We start from the raw sequence: 16831 nt of genomic DNA, 5'->3' as shown, positions 1-16831 counted from the left end.
ACGATGAGGGGAGAAAGAGAAGGAGAGAAGAGATAGATGAGTGTAAAGTTGTGGAGAGAGCTGGAATGACTCTCCCCTATATTGATTCACTAACATAAGATATTGAAAATTACATACATCTCCCTAGAGAGATAAAAGATAAAAACATAAAAGCATAATACAAGGTATCTGTGACACCCAAGAAGATAGCATAGTACCGGCCCTGCTTGGGAGATCATTGAGGGGTCCCCTCCAAGAGACGGCTTAGTACCAAGGGGTTTGTGAGATCGGTGAGAGTGTGCAAACTTAGTCCTACATCGGCTAGGGAGGGAGATCCTGAGTTATGGATAATGTGTAGCCTCCTCTACGAGTATGACGCGTTGCAAACCCGTGAGGCCCATTAGGCCAAAGCAGACAATAGCATGCCAAGAGAGGGGCTGGGTCGATACAATAACTAACAAGATAATAGTCCAGTACCCAAAATACCCTTATTACATAAACTCCAACACTCCCCCCCCCCCCTTCAAGTTGGAGAATAAATGCCATAAATTCCCAACTTGCACATAAGGGTACTAAACTAGTGAGGAATGAGCCCTTTGGTTAAGATGTCAACGAACTGGTCACCTGTCCTCACAAAAGGAGTACAAACATAGCCTAAGTCAATCTTCTCCTTAATGAAGTGTCATTCCACCTCAATATGTTTGGTCCAGTCATAGGATACTCAGTATCATCCTAACTCTTGAACCAGCCTTCTCAACCATAAGAATTCATATATCCCATAAGCCATAGCCTTGAATTCTGCTTCTGCGCTTGATCTAACCACAATAGATTATTTTTTTTCTCCTCCATGTGACCAGGTTACCACCTATAAATGTGCAATAACCTTATGTGGAGAGTCTGTCAAAAACTGAGCCAGCCCAATCAACATCAGTGTAGCCCTTCTATCTTCAAATAGTTGTTCTTCGCATATAATAGCCCTTTTTCCTGAGGTGGACTTCAAGAACCTGAGAATACGATATACAACATCCAAGAGCCCACTCTTGGGACCATGTATAAACTGATTCACCACCCCAACTACTTAGGTGATATCTGGTCGAGTCAAAGAGAGATAGATTAGCTTCCTCACTAATCTTTGGTACTTCCCTGCATTAATAAGAGATGGACCACAATCTTCTCCTACTTGTGGTTTTTCTAAATAGGAGTGTTTGCTGGTTTAAAACCAACATTCATGTCTCTTTTAATGAGTCCAACACAAACTTCCTTTGACAGATATTTATTCCCTTATGTGGTTGTGGCACTTTGATCCCCAAGAAGTATTTCAAGGGTCTAATAAGGTCCTTGATCTCTAACTGTTGAACCAAGTACGACTTCAACTTGTTTATCTCAATCCTATCATTTCTTGTCACCACAATATCATCCACATAGATAATTAAGGCTGTGACAGTACCATTACCAAATGGAGGCGGGCCTTGGTGCAACGGTAAGGTTGCTCCATTGTAACCAAGTAGTCACGGGTTCGAGTCTGGAAACAGCCTCTCTGTGAAAGCAGAGGTAAGGCTGCGTACATTATGACCCTCCCCAAACCCTACAGTGGTGGGAGCCTCGTGCACTGGGTATGCCCTTTTTTTTTTATATAGTACCATTACCTCTCCGAGTAAATAGATTATTGACAGCTTGACTCGGGATATATCCATTCTTAAGGATAGCTTCCCTAAATCTCTCAAACCAAGTCTTAGGAGACTATTTGAGGAATCTTTCTTGAGTAGACACACTTTCCCTTCAACTGAGGGAAACTTGAAGCCCGGTAGAATGTGCATATACACTTCTTCTTCCAAGTCACCATGGAGGAATGCATTCTTCACATCCAGTTGATACAATGGTCAATCTTTATTGGCCTCCAATGATAAGAGGACTCTTATCGAATTGTGTTTAGCCATTAGGAGAAAATGTCTCATGATAGTCAATCTCATACACCTGACTATCACTAACCTGGCCTTATACCTCTCAATAGTACCATCTGTGATAGGTACTTGATTGAGTAAACCCATCTCAGGTTCCATCATTTCCTCAGACATGGTTTCCTTCCACTTTGGGTCAACATGGACTTAGTGACATTCTTACGAATAGAAGTGGTGGAAAGAGCAACAAAAAAGGCAACACCTCTGGGAGAGATAGCATCATAGGAAACAAACTGGGCTATATGATTAGTACAAGCTCTCTTTTGCTTACGAATAGCAATGGGGGTGTCTAACTCAGGAGAGGAAGGAGTGTTACTTGACTGAGGAATGTGGATCTCAGGATGTGGATCCAAAGAGGACTCTTGGCAGGTCTTCTTATCCTTTCTTTTGTAAATAGTAATTCCTTCTCATTACCAACTCCCCCTAAATGATCCAGAACATCAACAACATCCATCTCCTTATGTTTCTCCACATCAAACAGAGACGAAGGAATAGGCAAAGGTGGAAGAAAGGAGGAAACATCAGCAACCTCTTCACTCCTACTATTTTCCCCCTAAGAAGGATGTTGATGAGGAGTGAAAAAAGGTACAGATTCAAAGAAAGTGACATCTTTAGAGAGAAGTCTCCTTCGAGAAGAGAGATGGTAACACTTATAGCCTTTTGTAGAGGGGGATATACCCAAGAAAAAAGCATTTGAGGGCCTTGAGGTCAAGTTTAGTCTAAGCAAACTTCTTAATATGGACATAACAGACACACCCAAACACCTTGGGGGTAAAAGAGAAAGTAGAAGCCTGAGGAGACAAGGTTTCCAAAGGATATTTGGAACCAAGGACTTTAGTGGGCATGCGGTTGACTAAGAAGGCAACAGAAAAAAGGGCATCATACCAAAAAACCTTAGGGACATACATGCCAAATAGTAGACTCCTATTGACTTCCAACAAATGGCGCTTTTTCCTCTCAGCTACCCTATTCTATTGGGGTGTGTCAAACATAAGCAAGTTGATGGATAATGCCATTATGGGTAACAAGTTTTTGACATCATATATGTACTCCACACCTTAATCAGAATGAAATTTTTTAATTCGAGTATTAAATTGAGTACAAATCGTTTAATAGAAATTTTTTAAGGCATCATAAACATCATTCTTATGTTTAATAAAAAAAGTTCAGGTGGACCGGGAATAAACAACAAATGAAACAGAATAAAGTAGTGAGAATAGGTCCCCAAACATCAAAATGCACAATATGAAATGGAATAGTAGATCTATTACCATGATAGGAATAAGAAGAACTACAATGTTTGGCAAACACACATTGTTCACACTGAAAAACATGGGAAGAAGAAAAAGAAGAAAACAAATATGGCAACTATTTTTTCATAACAATAGAAGAAGGATGGCTTAAACATTGATGTCAAAGCATCACGGAATCCACAGTGCTTCTGTCAGTATGTTTACACACATAGGACTGAGCTGTGGCAAAAAAGATGTGCCGGGTTCCAAAAGGTAAATCCCTTTCTCTTCACGTCCACTACCAATAATCCTCTTCGTCACCAAATCCTACAAAAGACAATGAGAACGAAAGAATGTGACAACAATTCAAGGATTTGGTTAGGTGGCTCACAGATAAGAGGTTAGTGGCAAAGTTAGGAACATCAAGGACAAAGTCAAGAGAAATAAAAGAAATGATGTGAACACTACCCTTATCAGAATTGGAGGAAAGAGAACCATCAGAAACTCTAACCTTATCCCTACCAGAGCAGATAGAATATGAATCATAACATTGAGACATATCAGTCATGATCAGTGGTGCCAGAGTCAATGACCCAAGAAAGTGCAATAGAAGGATCTGGCATAGGTCCATTGGAAGAAGGATACCTAGCTGTGACATAACCTGTCGAAGTGCTGCAATATCCTCACGAGTGAGGGAACTGTGATCTTCCTGTAGTCCAAATGGGTACCCCCATAGACTCAGTCTCTGCCATCATGGTGTGTGCTTTAGCCCCCCCCCCCTCTCTCCTGCCTCCACATATACCGGTAGGTCCACTGTACATACTAGGGGGACGAACATGAAGCACCCAACACCTCTCTCTAGTGTGTCGAGATTTCCGACAGTGGTCACATCTAGGTTTGTCTTTGTCATCCCCATTGTGTGGCCTTTGGCCCCTTCCTCCACTACACCTATCTCTTTGAGCACTAGAGGTAAGAGCGGATCTCTCAAGGAATGGTACAGTTTCTATGGCAACTCTTCTGGTCTCCTCACTTTGCAAGTATCTACATACTTCATCCAAGGATGGAAGAGGGGACCGACCCAAAATTTGAATTGGATTGGCTCATAGTCCTAGTTTAGCCCACCAAGGACATTCAAGCCACACTCCTTTTCAAGGGTCCTATGGACCTTTGCTTCATCCTCAAGGTTGGATAGTTGGAGATCCCGATAATGATCATACTCCTCCCAGAAGCTGATAACAGTGTTATAATACTCAAAGGTAGTCCTGTCTCCTTGCTTCATTGTAATAACCCTATAAAGGAGTTGATAGACCTTGGTCGAATTACCCACTTGGTCAAAACTCTTAACAGACACTATCCCAAATATCTTTGGCAGTCTCCTTTCTCATAAACCTTTTGCCAATCTTAGGTTTCTTAGAAAAAATCAACCAAGTCATGACGGTTGAGTTGTCAGTTGGTGTTGTCCAACTTCACTATGGATATCTAAGTATTGGGATTTTCAAATGCAACCGGACTGGGGTTAATACCACTCGAACCACCAGCCGAAGCTTCCATAGGTCCATTGACCTCTAACATGATGTAAGAATAAACCTATAAAAATTGGTTGGATAACCAAGCCAAATAGGGAGTACACATTCCTTCCCAGTAATCACAAAAAGGAAAAAATCAGCAAGAGGGCAAACCATAGAACTTGAAGAATCTCAAATCACATATGAATTTCAAGATAGAACATCATCCCATGGCAACTCATACAACCTAAATGAGGTAAATCACCGAAATTCAGCAACCAAGAGCACCATACTAGCACTTCGGATGAAAAAAAAAAAAAAACGAGAACAAAAGCTTGCAGTAACTTCAGTTTGTAGGAGAATGAGTTGTGCTCCAACAACTCATTCTTTCAGCAACCAAGGCTATGGGGAAAGGGTAGATACCTCCTGGCGATTTCAACAAGCTTGGCCTTTCTTGTAACCGAGGCCGGATGAGACAGAATCACAGAAATGAGTTAGACAAGAAGCTGTTGGTGGTAACACTGTTTCCCCTTTTTTTTCCTTCCAATCAATCTTCACGGCCTCCAATCTTCTTCCAATGAATCTTCTAGTTGATAGGAGAACTTCATTAGGTCTTCTAAGTGTATCTTCTTACATGCTACAGACTCTATTGGACCCCTTTACTTTTCTAGGGTCCAAGAGAGGCACAAACAATAAGAGAGAGCTGTTGGTCGACTCTCAAGCCTTCTTGGCTCTGATACCAAGTTGAAAGTAACTAAGGATCAAGGTGAGAGATAAGAAAAAGGAAGAGAAGAGGTAGGAGCAAGGAAGAAGATGATGAGAGGAGAAAGAGAAGCAGAGAAGAGATAGATGAGTGCAAACTTGTGGAGATAGTTGGAATGACTCTCCCCCTATATTGATTCACTAACATAAGATATTGGAAATTACATACATCTCCCTAGGGAGGTAGAAGATAAAAGCATAAAAGCATAATACAAGGTAACTAACAAGATTGTAGCCCGGTACCCAAAATACCCTTATTACATAAACTCCAACAGTGCAATAGATTGTCTAATGGAAGAGGTGCCTTCCGAAGTTGTCCTTTGACTGACTATTTTTGTCTTCTGAGCATGCAAATCATGGTTTCATTGTATGGATTAATATCTTTCATATTATTCTCCCACTTCTAGTTTTTTTCCTTCTTTTTTTTTTTCCCCCTTTTTCTATTTTTGGTACCATGATCAATTTTTCACTGCAATTTTGATATGGGCAAAGTGATCCAGGATGGCCCATTCTGATAAGCTTCTCATGACAACTCAAATATCTGCCATGTGGCAGTCAGCCCAAATTTTGTGGCTGGGTAGACGTCAAGGTCCTCTGCCTATCATCAAGTTTCTGCTCAAATGAGGTCTCCAAGTGGCAAAATAAAGCTTTGAGAATCTAGGCACTACAAGAGGGTGTGTGGATATACATGCATGGCTGAAAAATACTAGGATGGATGGACAGACATGGGTAGTTATTTGATTAATTTTGAGTCTGTAGTTTGACATGTAGCTAATCCTATTGGTGTACACAACTAATCCAACGATCAGTTGGCCAAAACCAACTTTTCACTTGGCTCAAAATGGTGGACCATCCTGAGAAGCTTTATGATGATGGACTTTCTAAATGAACTTTTGCCTTTTTGTTTTAATTGTTGTTTGCATATTCTTATAATTGTGATGAATTTTATGGGCATATCAAAACTTCAATTATCACTTTTGTTAGATTGAGGTGTATTGAACTGATATTATTTGTGATCTTTAACATGGAGTTCTCAGACATATGTGTTCCACTGGTACTTCACATCTGCTCTTCCTCGCTCCTTGCTTGCAGCATATCCTTTATTTGTGGTGAGCTTGTTGATATCTTCTGTGATTGTTTTGTGCATCAATTTTGCTGCAAAGACCAGATGGCTAACTTCGTCATTCAGAAGAAAGAGCAATAATTTGCTGGTTGATATTGTTTTCTCTTATTGCAGCTCGGAATGTTTCTTGATAGGAGGATATTTGGTTACGTTGTTCCAGTTCTATCGTTTGTTTTGCTTTATTCAAAGCTTCCACACAAGGTCTTGCATTTGCATATTGCCATTCAGTTTAGCTACTGGCTTTTAAAATTATTTATGCATCGATCATGTGAGCATAATCTCTGATGCCACAGGAACTCCGTTTCATAATTGGTTCAACTCCAATGCTCAACTTTGCAGCAGCAGTTGCCGCTAGTAGAATGTATGTGTCTTAATTAGTTCGATTCCAAAATCTGATGTTCAAAATTGTTTGTGGAAGTCAGATAGCTGGGATGTAATGTTGGAATAGCCCACCTTCAGACCTTCAGTCCTTGTTGCAAATGTGGGAACTACATATGCCTTGAGAGTGCCTTTTTTTTTTTGGTAGAGAAAATAAGGTAGAGAGTTATTTTCTATTAAGTTGCACCTTAAAAGGTCAAAAGCCAAACATTGGTGGAACTATGTGATTCTAATCATTGGATGGACAGATTTGGATATTTACGACAATTTTTAGACCTACCAGTGACTCATATCAAAATGGATCTTTTTGGTAATGTTCATTATTCGGTGTGCAAAATGCAGTGAGAATAGTTTGTGTTGTAAGCCATTCCCATGCTGGACATATTAGTCAACCAGCTTGTTGGCCATGAATGTCGAACTTCTGTAAACAAATGATTTTCTTACCCTTGGACCCATATATAATTATTCAAGAAATCTAGATAAGGTGTGTGCTTACCTTTTTTTTTTTTTTTAACTTCTAATTTTCCTTTTTAATTAGTTCTTCAGTTTCTATTTCATTTTTTTGACTTATCACCTCAATTTGCTTCAGCTACAACAATAGGAAGAAGGCTTTCTGGAAATGGCTTAATCTAATGATGCTTGGATCTCTTCTGGCCAGGTTGGATGCATAACCATCATTGTTCTAATAATTAGTTACCCACGATTTCTCTGCTGCTCATCTTCTGGTTGTTTTAGTGTAGGATGTTCCATTATTATGTTTCTAGCATCGTATGAGAACTATCCAGCTGGTTATGCTCTAAAAGCTTTGCATCAGATTGGTAAGTCCACTAATTCAATTTCTGGATATATTTCCTTTTTACTATTTTTCTTGTGAAATTTTTGTATAGTTAAAAGAGCGTCCCAGTATACAAGGCTCCCACCACTGCAGGGTCTGGGAGGGGCAAATGTATGCAGCCTTATCCCCTGCTTTGCAGGAGAGGTTGTTTCCAAGTTTCGAACCCGTAACCAACAGGTTGCAATAGCACAACTTAACCGTTGCACCAAGGCTCACCCACTGAAATTTTTGTATAGTTGTATCTAATTATTATTTTCTTTTTTTTTTGTACCTGGAAACACACATGAAGGTGAAAACAAAGGTGGGCATGCCTATGTTTACTCTGTCGGGAACATATGGCATTTGAGATGCATGTTATCCTATGGTTAATGACATTTGTCAGACTTGCAATGCACTCCTTGTTAGACAGTAATGTGCAGGGCTGAGAACGTTTGAGTACAATGTCTTATTGATTGTTAGATCTCATTGCCGGGTGCTTTGGACCATAAATATGATATACCGATGTATGCAACATTTATAGGACAATGTAACATACTGTTAAGTTCGTAGTGCATATGCATATCTATCTTATATGCAACAATCAATTTCAGTATATTGATCTGTTAACAAAAAAATCTTGGGGAAAAGAGGGGGGGGGGGGGGGGAGTGAAATCATGATTGGTATTCTTCCTTCCTCAGTAGAGCATAGTTCTGAGTTATGTTTTCTGGACACTTAAAAGTTTTGAGCCATACTTATGTCTGACACTTCATGTAATCCAATGAGGATGCAAAAAATGGAATGATTTTCTTTGGAGGGGGTTAAAGAAGGTGAATTTTGTAACAAGATCAAAACAGGTTAGAACAGTACTTGCAAGTAGAAGAATGAAGAAGAAAAGAGAGAAGTGAGATATAGAGAAGAGGAGAGAAGAACTAGGGAAGAAAAACCTAGCTCACGGCTGTGTGTGTATGTGGCTACCGTGCATTGCTCAAAAACTCGTCTTGTTTTGGTGTCTCGACCAGATCGAGACAACCGAAATCTCAGTGAAATAGTGCATTTTTTTTTCTTTGTTTCATTTTGATTTAGGTGGGCAAATGGCCATAGTTGCCTTCAAAACTTTAGGGCAAGCTTGTTTTAGACTTAATAAACATATTTAAATCTTCAAATTTGAAAAAAACAAAAAAACCAATTTGGTGTTTTGGATTTGCACCATTGGTTGGCAGTAAACGTTGAACCCTTATGTAATATTGCCTATTGTACACATCGTTTGAGTGCTGTGAGACATAATTGACAATTAAGAAGAGTAAATTATGCAATAATGAATGAAGACACATAGTATTGAATAATTATTTAAGAAATAGTTAAAGGCTTAAAGCAGAAACTACAAAGTACAGTGAACAATGCATATTACAAAGACACCCAAGTACAGTGAACAATACATATGTCAAAGACACCATAGTCTTCCATGTCCCAACAATACAATACTGTGAGTCTATGACTGTCTACTGATATGAACTATGACGTGCTGGATCGAGTCCACTCATGGTCTGATGGAGCCGACGTGCATTGTCCATTTGTCCTCCGTCTGCATGACATATTAATGTCACGTTATAGTGTTCGAGAAGAAACGAGAGTAGTCCTCCACAGTTGCCTTATAAATAGCCTCATCTACATACTGCATGTAACCTATCCTAGAGTATATAGGTTTCCGTAATGTGAAGAACCAGCCATTGAGCCACTTTCACCTTAATGTTTTCACATTTTTTTTGTAGGCAATTCAATTTTTTTTTACCAGAAAAATAAAAATAAATATATAAACAGAAAAAAAAATTCGACACCGTGAGCCTAGGTGTGTATTATATATTAGTGGCTCATAAGAGTCATTGTTGAATACAAACCAAAACAGAGAAAAACAGAAAAGACCCTCCACGGTAGTAAACTAGACCACTTAAACAACACCATATATGATAAACACCACCATGAATAGTTAACAGTCAGTCAGTCACCACAGTTACTCAACAGCACCATCACTACAACTTTAACAATTTTATCAAAGGATTCAGACTTATAAAATTGAAATCTTTGATGCTCCCTACCTGTATCCCTTGCCATGTCCGCATAACACTTCTGAGAACCAAACTGGAGAAGACAGTTGAACTATGCCTTACTGGTACTGGCACCTTGATCATCCAATTCAAAGCATAACCACACCTTTTAAGAACCAGTCAGAAGTGATCAAAACCGGAAATTGGCTGATTCTATGAAATTCATGGAACCGCCCCTACTTTTCACTATTTTGGTTTGTATTTAAAAAGAAAAATTGGGTTGATCTGGAATAAGTCCCTCTGACAATGCACTATCCTTTCCATTTTTTCAAAACTAGGAAATAAAGCATTGGTATGAATGTTGCCATTGAATATTACCTGATATTCATATATTCAGAAAATCTTGGATTGTGCTTGTTTATTGGTTAGTGTTTCCTCAACAGGCCATGACACTGATGAGGGGAAAGAAACGTGGGTTCATATTGACTCCTTTTCGGCAATGAATGGGATATCCCATTTTTCTGAAAATGATTTCCCATGGCGGTATGCTTTTTTGATTCAATTGTAGCTTCACTTATGATCATACATGATGGCATATACCTTGTGCAATCAGTCTAGGGCTCATGATCATACCTGGAGAATTATTTTTTGCTTCTGTCCCTTTGCCCAGATTTTGTTCCCTGTGCTGAAATTTTGTTCTGTTTTAGCTTTGGTTGTTTGTTCCCATAAGCAATAGCTTCCTTTGTGAAAACAGGTATTCCAAAGAAGAAGGGATTGCCAAGGAAGAATTTCACAACAGGAATTTCACCTACCTTCTGAAGTGAGTTTTCCTTTTGACTATAAATGGAGTCCCTGTCCCAACACCTCTTCCTCTCTGATGTTGATTTTTCTGCTCCTATTTTTTCTATCAACATTCTACCTGAAACTTTAAAGTTGAACTGATAGAAAACAGCCATAATATGTGCCAAGTTATGTTAATGAATGAACTCATACATCAATAGGAGAGTTTTTTTTTTTTTTTTTTTTTTTTGGGGGGGGGGGGGGTTTAAAATCAAATGATTTCTTGATCAGATCCAGAAATTCTGACTTTTTAAATTTACCTACGGTTGAAGCCATATTTGTTTTGTACCCGATGTCGAATTTTATCCTGTATCCATCTCAATGTTAGAAATTTTGGTTGAAATGACCGAATTTTAACGAAATTTTTCGGTTTCGACAAAGATCAAAATGAAATCAGGTACAATACCTGGGCCTTACCAAGTTTCGGTCGAAATTTCACAGTTTCAGCGAAAATTCGACCATGTTTCGGGTTTGGGTATTATTTCAACTCTTTGTATATAATGCATGGTTTCGATCGAAATGGGTCAAAAGTTCTACCATTTCGCTAGTTTCGACAGTTTCAAACTTTCAACTCCAAAGAGGGAAACTTGCTAGAAAACCTCAGTTTTTGTGGTTTTTGGCTCACTGGTCACTCCCATATTTTTATGGAACAAGTTGTTGGGCAGTATTGGAACGCATCTACAACGACGATTTGCTGCATTCGTGGAATTTTTTTTTTTTTTTTTGCAAGATTCAAAGTTGAAGGTATATTACTTTCCTAAAAATGAATTTTTGCAAAAATAGGGTAAATAATTTGTGGCTGGAAAATGATAAAGACCTAATCTAGCTTAGTGACACATGGGCATGGAAAATGACAAAACTCAATCGAGCTTAGCAACATTTTCCAAATGCAGTCAGAAGATGAGGATCCCCTCTACGAGTAGGTGAGGGAGGTGATCTTGACATGGATCGGCCCGAGGGTGAGCTTGGCCCGGAGAATACTAGTCAAATGGGTGCTGATGTGATGAGCTTATGGCGTCTCGAGAGGACCAAGTTCACTCACAGACACCCGAACCTTTTGAGCCTCAGCCTGGCAGGGAGGTTGACAAGGACATCAACTGGTCGCATTCTAGTGGCCACACTTGCACACCGTCCCGTCTGATGGTGGAGATGATGGTGACAGGGAGTGATAGATTTGCATTCCTCCGTAATGAGTACAACTAGGAGGAGCTAGAGCTAGAGCCCATCCGATTCACAAGCGAGAGTCAGTTCAATCATGCCACATAGGAGGCCGACCATAGCGCACGTGCCCTCACACACGCAGCCTGCTCGAGAGAAACGCATTGCTGATTCTGATCAGATGAGGAGGAGGATAGCATGGATATCAATGTTACAAACTTTTCTGAAACTCTACGAGGCCCGAGTCTGGAGGAGAGTAGTAAACATGAGCATTGCTATGAACCATCCTATGCCTCAGAGAGCACCAGTTCCGACTACACTTGGTATGGTGGGTATGGTGGGTATGGTGGGTATGGTGGTTATGGGCAGTATAGCTCTTCTTTATCGTTATCCTCTGAGTTTGAGGGTCGGCCACATGGTAGGTCACATTTGTGGACAACATCTCATATTTTTGGCCCCTACCCATACATGCCAATTCCGGCTCAGCATCCACCATCTAGTTACGGTGGCTATCGATCGAGTTCTTCACGGTTCAAAGTTCTATACCCTTAGGGTACCTCCTGTTTGTTGATGATGCCATTTATAGTGCTGTTGTGGAAGACTTCGAGCTTTTCTTCCGGAATACTATGACATGGTCAGCATTTGTGTTACAGTCGAAGGATAACTTTTCTTGTCAGATGGTTTTGATCTTTCCCGGAACTCGATGTGGTACTATGAGTCTAGGATGGGCAGAGGGGTCAAATGTAACTTGCTTGTATGGCAAAAGGATCAAATGTAACTTACTTGTATTCTTCCCTCTTTAGATAGTTTATAATGAACCATGTATAACATTTGATAATTATGCAATGGTTTCTAATTTTATGTTTATTCATTTTCGATGCATAATTTTAGTTGCTTTAATTGAATTATGTGTGTTTTAGTACTAAATTTTATGTATAATAGGTTATATTAAAGAGTATACAGTAACGTACAGCGTACACTACCAACCTAGGGTCCTCTTACTTTCTTTTTTCATTTTTCATACTTACTTTTCTTATTCCATTTCTTCATTTTTACTCTTCATCCCCGTTACTTTCCTTTCCCCTTTGTGAGGACCTCAGTTTTCTCTACTTTGTTTTGAAAGGATCCATGTAATCGACCCCATTTAGTTGGGATAAGGCTGAGTTGTTGTTGTTGTTCTTCTTTTTTACAATTTACCTAATTTGGAGGCATTTGGGACTCAGAACCAGCAGTCGAAACCTACAACAGAAACTTACCAGGTTTCGGCCGAGTTTCGAGTGAACTTGAAATATAAACTTCGAACCTCCATCTTGTATCCATAAAATACTGGTATTGTGGCCATACAGTAGCATCCACATATACCCTCTAGGGATTTGATGGATGTGGGCATTGAAGATGCAAATATTGGATTCTGTTTCCTATGCATAGATATAGAACATTACTCTTATTTTCTTCTCTTTCACTACTTATATTCATATGGAGGAAAAATGGTGCTGTCTCACAGATTTGTGATTCTGAAAATTGTTTTCCTGTCTCTGTGATAGTGAGCATGCTGATATTAATGGTTTCAAGTGTTTATTCTCTGTAAATGGATTCTCAAAGGCTCGTCTTCACATTGGCTTCCCTCCCATATCTCTGGTAAAGATCAAATCCCATCTGTCCTTAATGGTGACCGACTACAGTGCTGACTAGTTGGACTTCTCTGTCACATCTACAGCTGAAGGAGCCTAAAGTATTTATTCATGGGAATATGAGAAGCCAAGATGCCTTCTACTTAAAATGGCCTGGCTGCAAGGTATGCTCATACGCATTTGGCTGGTTGAAGTTTAAGGGAACAACTTGTAATGGATTAATACCTTGATTAACTATTGATTTTCTTTGTTGGTAGTTAAGCATTAAACCATTTTCTTCAGGTTAATACAGAAGGGCATCATCTGAAGGTTGTGACAAACCCAACAAGTTTAAGTTAACAGAACAATGAATCATCATCTCAAAGGTCAAAAATGGGTACCAAGAAAACCCAACAGTAGAATACTTGTCCAGTGACAACTGTACAATTTTCTTGACGTATTCATGTATAAATCATGTTGATGAGACTTCAGGATATGTCTAGGTTTTGTTACGACTTGAAATATGAAATATTGATACGCCGTTGTGCTTTACACTGTACTAAGAAAGGGGGTTCTTTTTCATAATAAAAATAAAATTGTTACTGCATAAACTCTTAAGGGGTTCTCTTTGTTGTCTTGTATCTTGTCTATAATTGGGGGTTCTCTCTCTCTCTCTCTCTCTCTGCATGTCTGAGCCTTTCAATAAACATTGATCTTATGTAATTTGTTTAATTACCAAAGTGTTATCGACTCCCATGTGGGGTATTATGCATCTTGACTGTACAGCGTATGTGAATGGTAACTGAATCCTCACTTTTTTCTTCTTTTGGGGTGAATGACTCTGTGCACTCCCTATCTAAAGCTTAGCAGAAGTTGACTTAAAAACACATTATGAACTGAAAATCATGTGATTTGATCTGAAATCTAGTCAGGACCTTTTTTGAACAACGGTTGAGAATGAGACTCTTGGTTCCAGGGTTTGAAAAAGGCTTCCAAAGTAAACATTCCTAACTTGTTATAAATAAACACGAAATCAGTTAAAGTCAGATTGGTGGAGCTACCAGTGTGTGTAATTGGTTAACTGTCTCTATTGGCTTCTTGTTTTTTAGATTTCCTTGTAAATTGCGGTTGCTAATCCATACCATTTTAGGGTAGTGATGAAAGGGCAAATATTTGTTGAACCATCTCTTATATCCACCCAATATGCTAAAGTTTTTTATTCCCTTCCTTTAGTTTTCTGTGTTAGTCTACGCAGTCTTGTTTCAGATAATCTGATGGTATCTCTTCCCAATGGATAGTATGTTGACCCCTCAAAAGGCTAAGTGCAAAAACTGAATTTTGCTGTTGTCTTTTTATTTGGTTGGAGCATTACCATATGGAAATGACAAATGGGAGAGAACCTAAAGCATCATATGAATGTGATTGAATGAGACCAGAGAAGGCTCCTCTGCTATCAATTTCCTTCCATGCCCTGTGTGTATGGGGCCCAATTCAAATGGAAGACTCAATTTCCCCCCCCCCCCCCCTTTTTTTTTTCTTTCTAATTTAAGAAGATAAGGCTTCTGTCATTTTCCATCAATGTTGGCATTCATAGAAAACTAAATTACCTTGTCTTTTATTTCTATCAAAGTCATTATGTAGGGTCTCCTTCCTTCTGAGTGTGTAGATAACGTGCTTGTGTTTGTTTGCAAGTAAAAACCATGTAGAAGGAAAATTTTTAGGTATTTTTGCTAGGAAACAAATGGAGGTATTTGAAATCCATTTTCTCCATCATGAGTACCATTTCCTGGGTGCCTATCGTTGAGAGTATGATGTTTTGTATTCCGTCGCTTGCATTAGTGGGCTGATTCCAAAGGGCATCAAGAGGCTGTAAGAACCATTTAGGGCTATATAGGTATTTTGATAAACTGTTTGTCTAGGATTTCACTATATAATTGTAGCAAAGGTTTTTTCACTGTAATCGATCTGAGAGAAGTGTGACAACGAGCAGCTATAACCCTATTCTTCATTGATAGTAAAGTAAATTGCATCTTACCGTGGACGTCGATAATCTTGTTGAACCACATAAATGTTTATGTGCGACTGTGTGATTATTGTTTGTAATATCCATTCTTTTCTGCATCAAGTTGGGTTCATGTTCTATCTATGTTGAGTATATCCAATGACATTAGGTGTATCCTTTGGGAATGGCTTAAATTCATGTTAGCATTTTTTTTTTTAAGATGGAAAAAAATCATGTGAGCAATTTGAACAAGAGCTCAGACAAGATTGATATGGGTGGAAAAGAAGAGTAGTCAAATCTGGAACAAACCTCTTTTGAGCAGGTAGAGAGCGGGCTATAAGGCACCTATCAGAATCATGATCCACATGTGACTTGCTTTTCTTTAATTACAAAAATCATAGAACAAGATGTTGTCAATTAAGGGTATCCAAACAAATCCCAAGAAATTTGTTTTCCTAATTCAGTAATTCATGTACTCAGCAATCAATTAGGAAGAGACAATCATAGAGTTACGGGCTACTTTCCGGGCCAACCCCAGAGAGAGAGAGAGAGAGAGAGAATCATAGATAGAAAAATAGATTCACTGTTTAACAAGTGATACCAAACAGTGAATGAATTAAAAACTGAAAGCTAGCACCCACCAAGAAAGAAACCATTCAACAAAAGTTATACCTACCCAAAGAGGAGGAAAGAGGTAGAAAATTAAAATTCAGATCTTTCCTAAAGTTCTATAATTAAAAAAGATCAAGTTTTCGTCCACCAACAGGGTGGGAGAGGGTGGGAATGGGTATCGAGAGGATATTTTGATACATACTAAAACCCTAGGAGTGTTTGTGAACCTTAGGATACTGGGTGAATCGTTCCCTATAGCTGAAGGAAAACTTTGTCCTTAAAAAATATATATATATATATCCTGGAATCTGGAGATTTTTCTTTGCCTGCTTGACATTAGGTCACGTTTGGTTTACATTGAGAAAATTGCCTTACCTCAATTTATCTGAATTAAGAAAACTGGTAGACGTCTTCTTTGACAATAACTGGTAAGATGGAGAGTGTGTAGCCATGAAGCTAACATGCAACACATCAGGACCAAAACACTAACAGGTCCAGATCCCAAATCCCCAACGTGGTAGGACCTAAACAAAAGCTATTAAAGCAAAAGATCATTGAGAATACCAACAGGCAAGATATTTCTGCTTATGCTCCCATTTATTTTCAAGTAAAATCACATTAAGAAGGAAAAATCTTTTTTTTTTTCATAGATTTTTACTGAACAAAAATCTCATCCCCAACTTATATTTTCTCAAATTCACAAATGGAACACTTCTTTTTTGATTCACACATTAAAGCAAATTTTAACCTCTTTCTTCCCCTTGGCTTTTTTAAATACTCAGATCTCCACTTCATTTTTAAATGTATTTTCTAAG

At 38.8% G+C, this 16831-nt stretch overlaps 2 protein-coding genes across 10 annotated transcripts in view; both read left to right on the top strand.

Moving 5' to 3' along the window:
• LOC122665382 (dol-P-Man:Man(7)GlcNAc(2)-PP-Dol alpha-1,6-mannosyltransferase) overlaps nt 1–13954 on the top strand; it is a 49361-nt gene extending 35407 nt beyond the window's left edge. For 2 of the 9 annotated variants that reach the window (XM_043861525.1, XM_043861520.1), the window contains 10 exons: nt 6474–6545; nt 6674–6760; nt 6853–6920; nt 7527–7595; nt 7673–7755; nt 10238–10337; nt 10549–10614; nt 13337–13430; nt 13510–13587; nt 13706–13954. In XM_043861525.1, the coding sequence (XP_043717460.1) occupies nt 6474–6545; nt 6674–6760; nt 6853–6920; nt 7527–7595; nt 7673–7755; nt 10238–10337; nt 10549–10614; nt 13337–13430; nt 13510–13587; nt 13706–13762 (774 nt within the window). In that variant the 3' untranslated portion in view covers nt 13763–13954. The remainder of the gene's footprint in view (nt 1–6473; nt 6546–6673; nt 6761–6852; nt 6921–7526; nt 7596–7672; nt 7756–10237; nt 10338–10548; nt 10615–13336; nt 13431–13509; nt 13588–13705) is intronic. The other 7 variants (XM_043861521.1, XM_043861523.1, XM_043861524.1 and 4 more) reach the window with 7 other exon arrangements.
• LOC122665379 (GATA transcription factor 26-like) overlaps nt 7422–16831 on the top strand; it is a 42936-nt gene continuing 33526 nt past the window's right edge. Inside the window, exon 1 of the mRNA XM_043861515.1 lies at nt 7422–7465. The gene's annotated coding sequence lies outside the window, so the exon portion shown is untranslated. The remainder of the gene's footprint in view (nt 7466–16831) is intronic.

Source organism: Telopea speciosissima, chromosome 6 (genome assembly GCF_018873765.1).
Source record: "Telopea speciosissima isolate NSW1024214 ecotype Mountain lineage chromosome 6, Tspe_v1, whole genome shotgun sequence".
Taxonomy (NCBI): Eukaryota; Viridiplantae; Streptophyta; class Magnoliopsida; order Proteales; family Proteaceae; genus Telopea; species Telopea speciosissima.
This window is presented reverse-complemented; position numbering and strand designations above follow the sequence as displayed.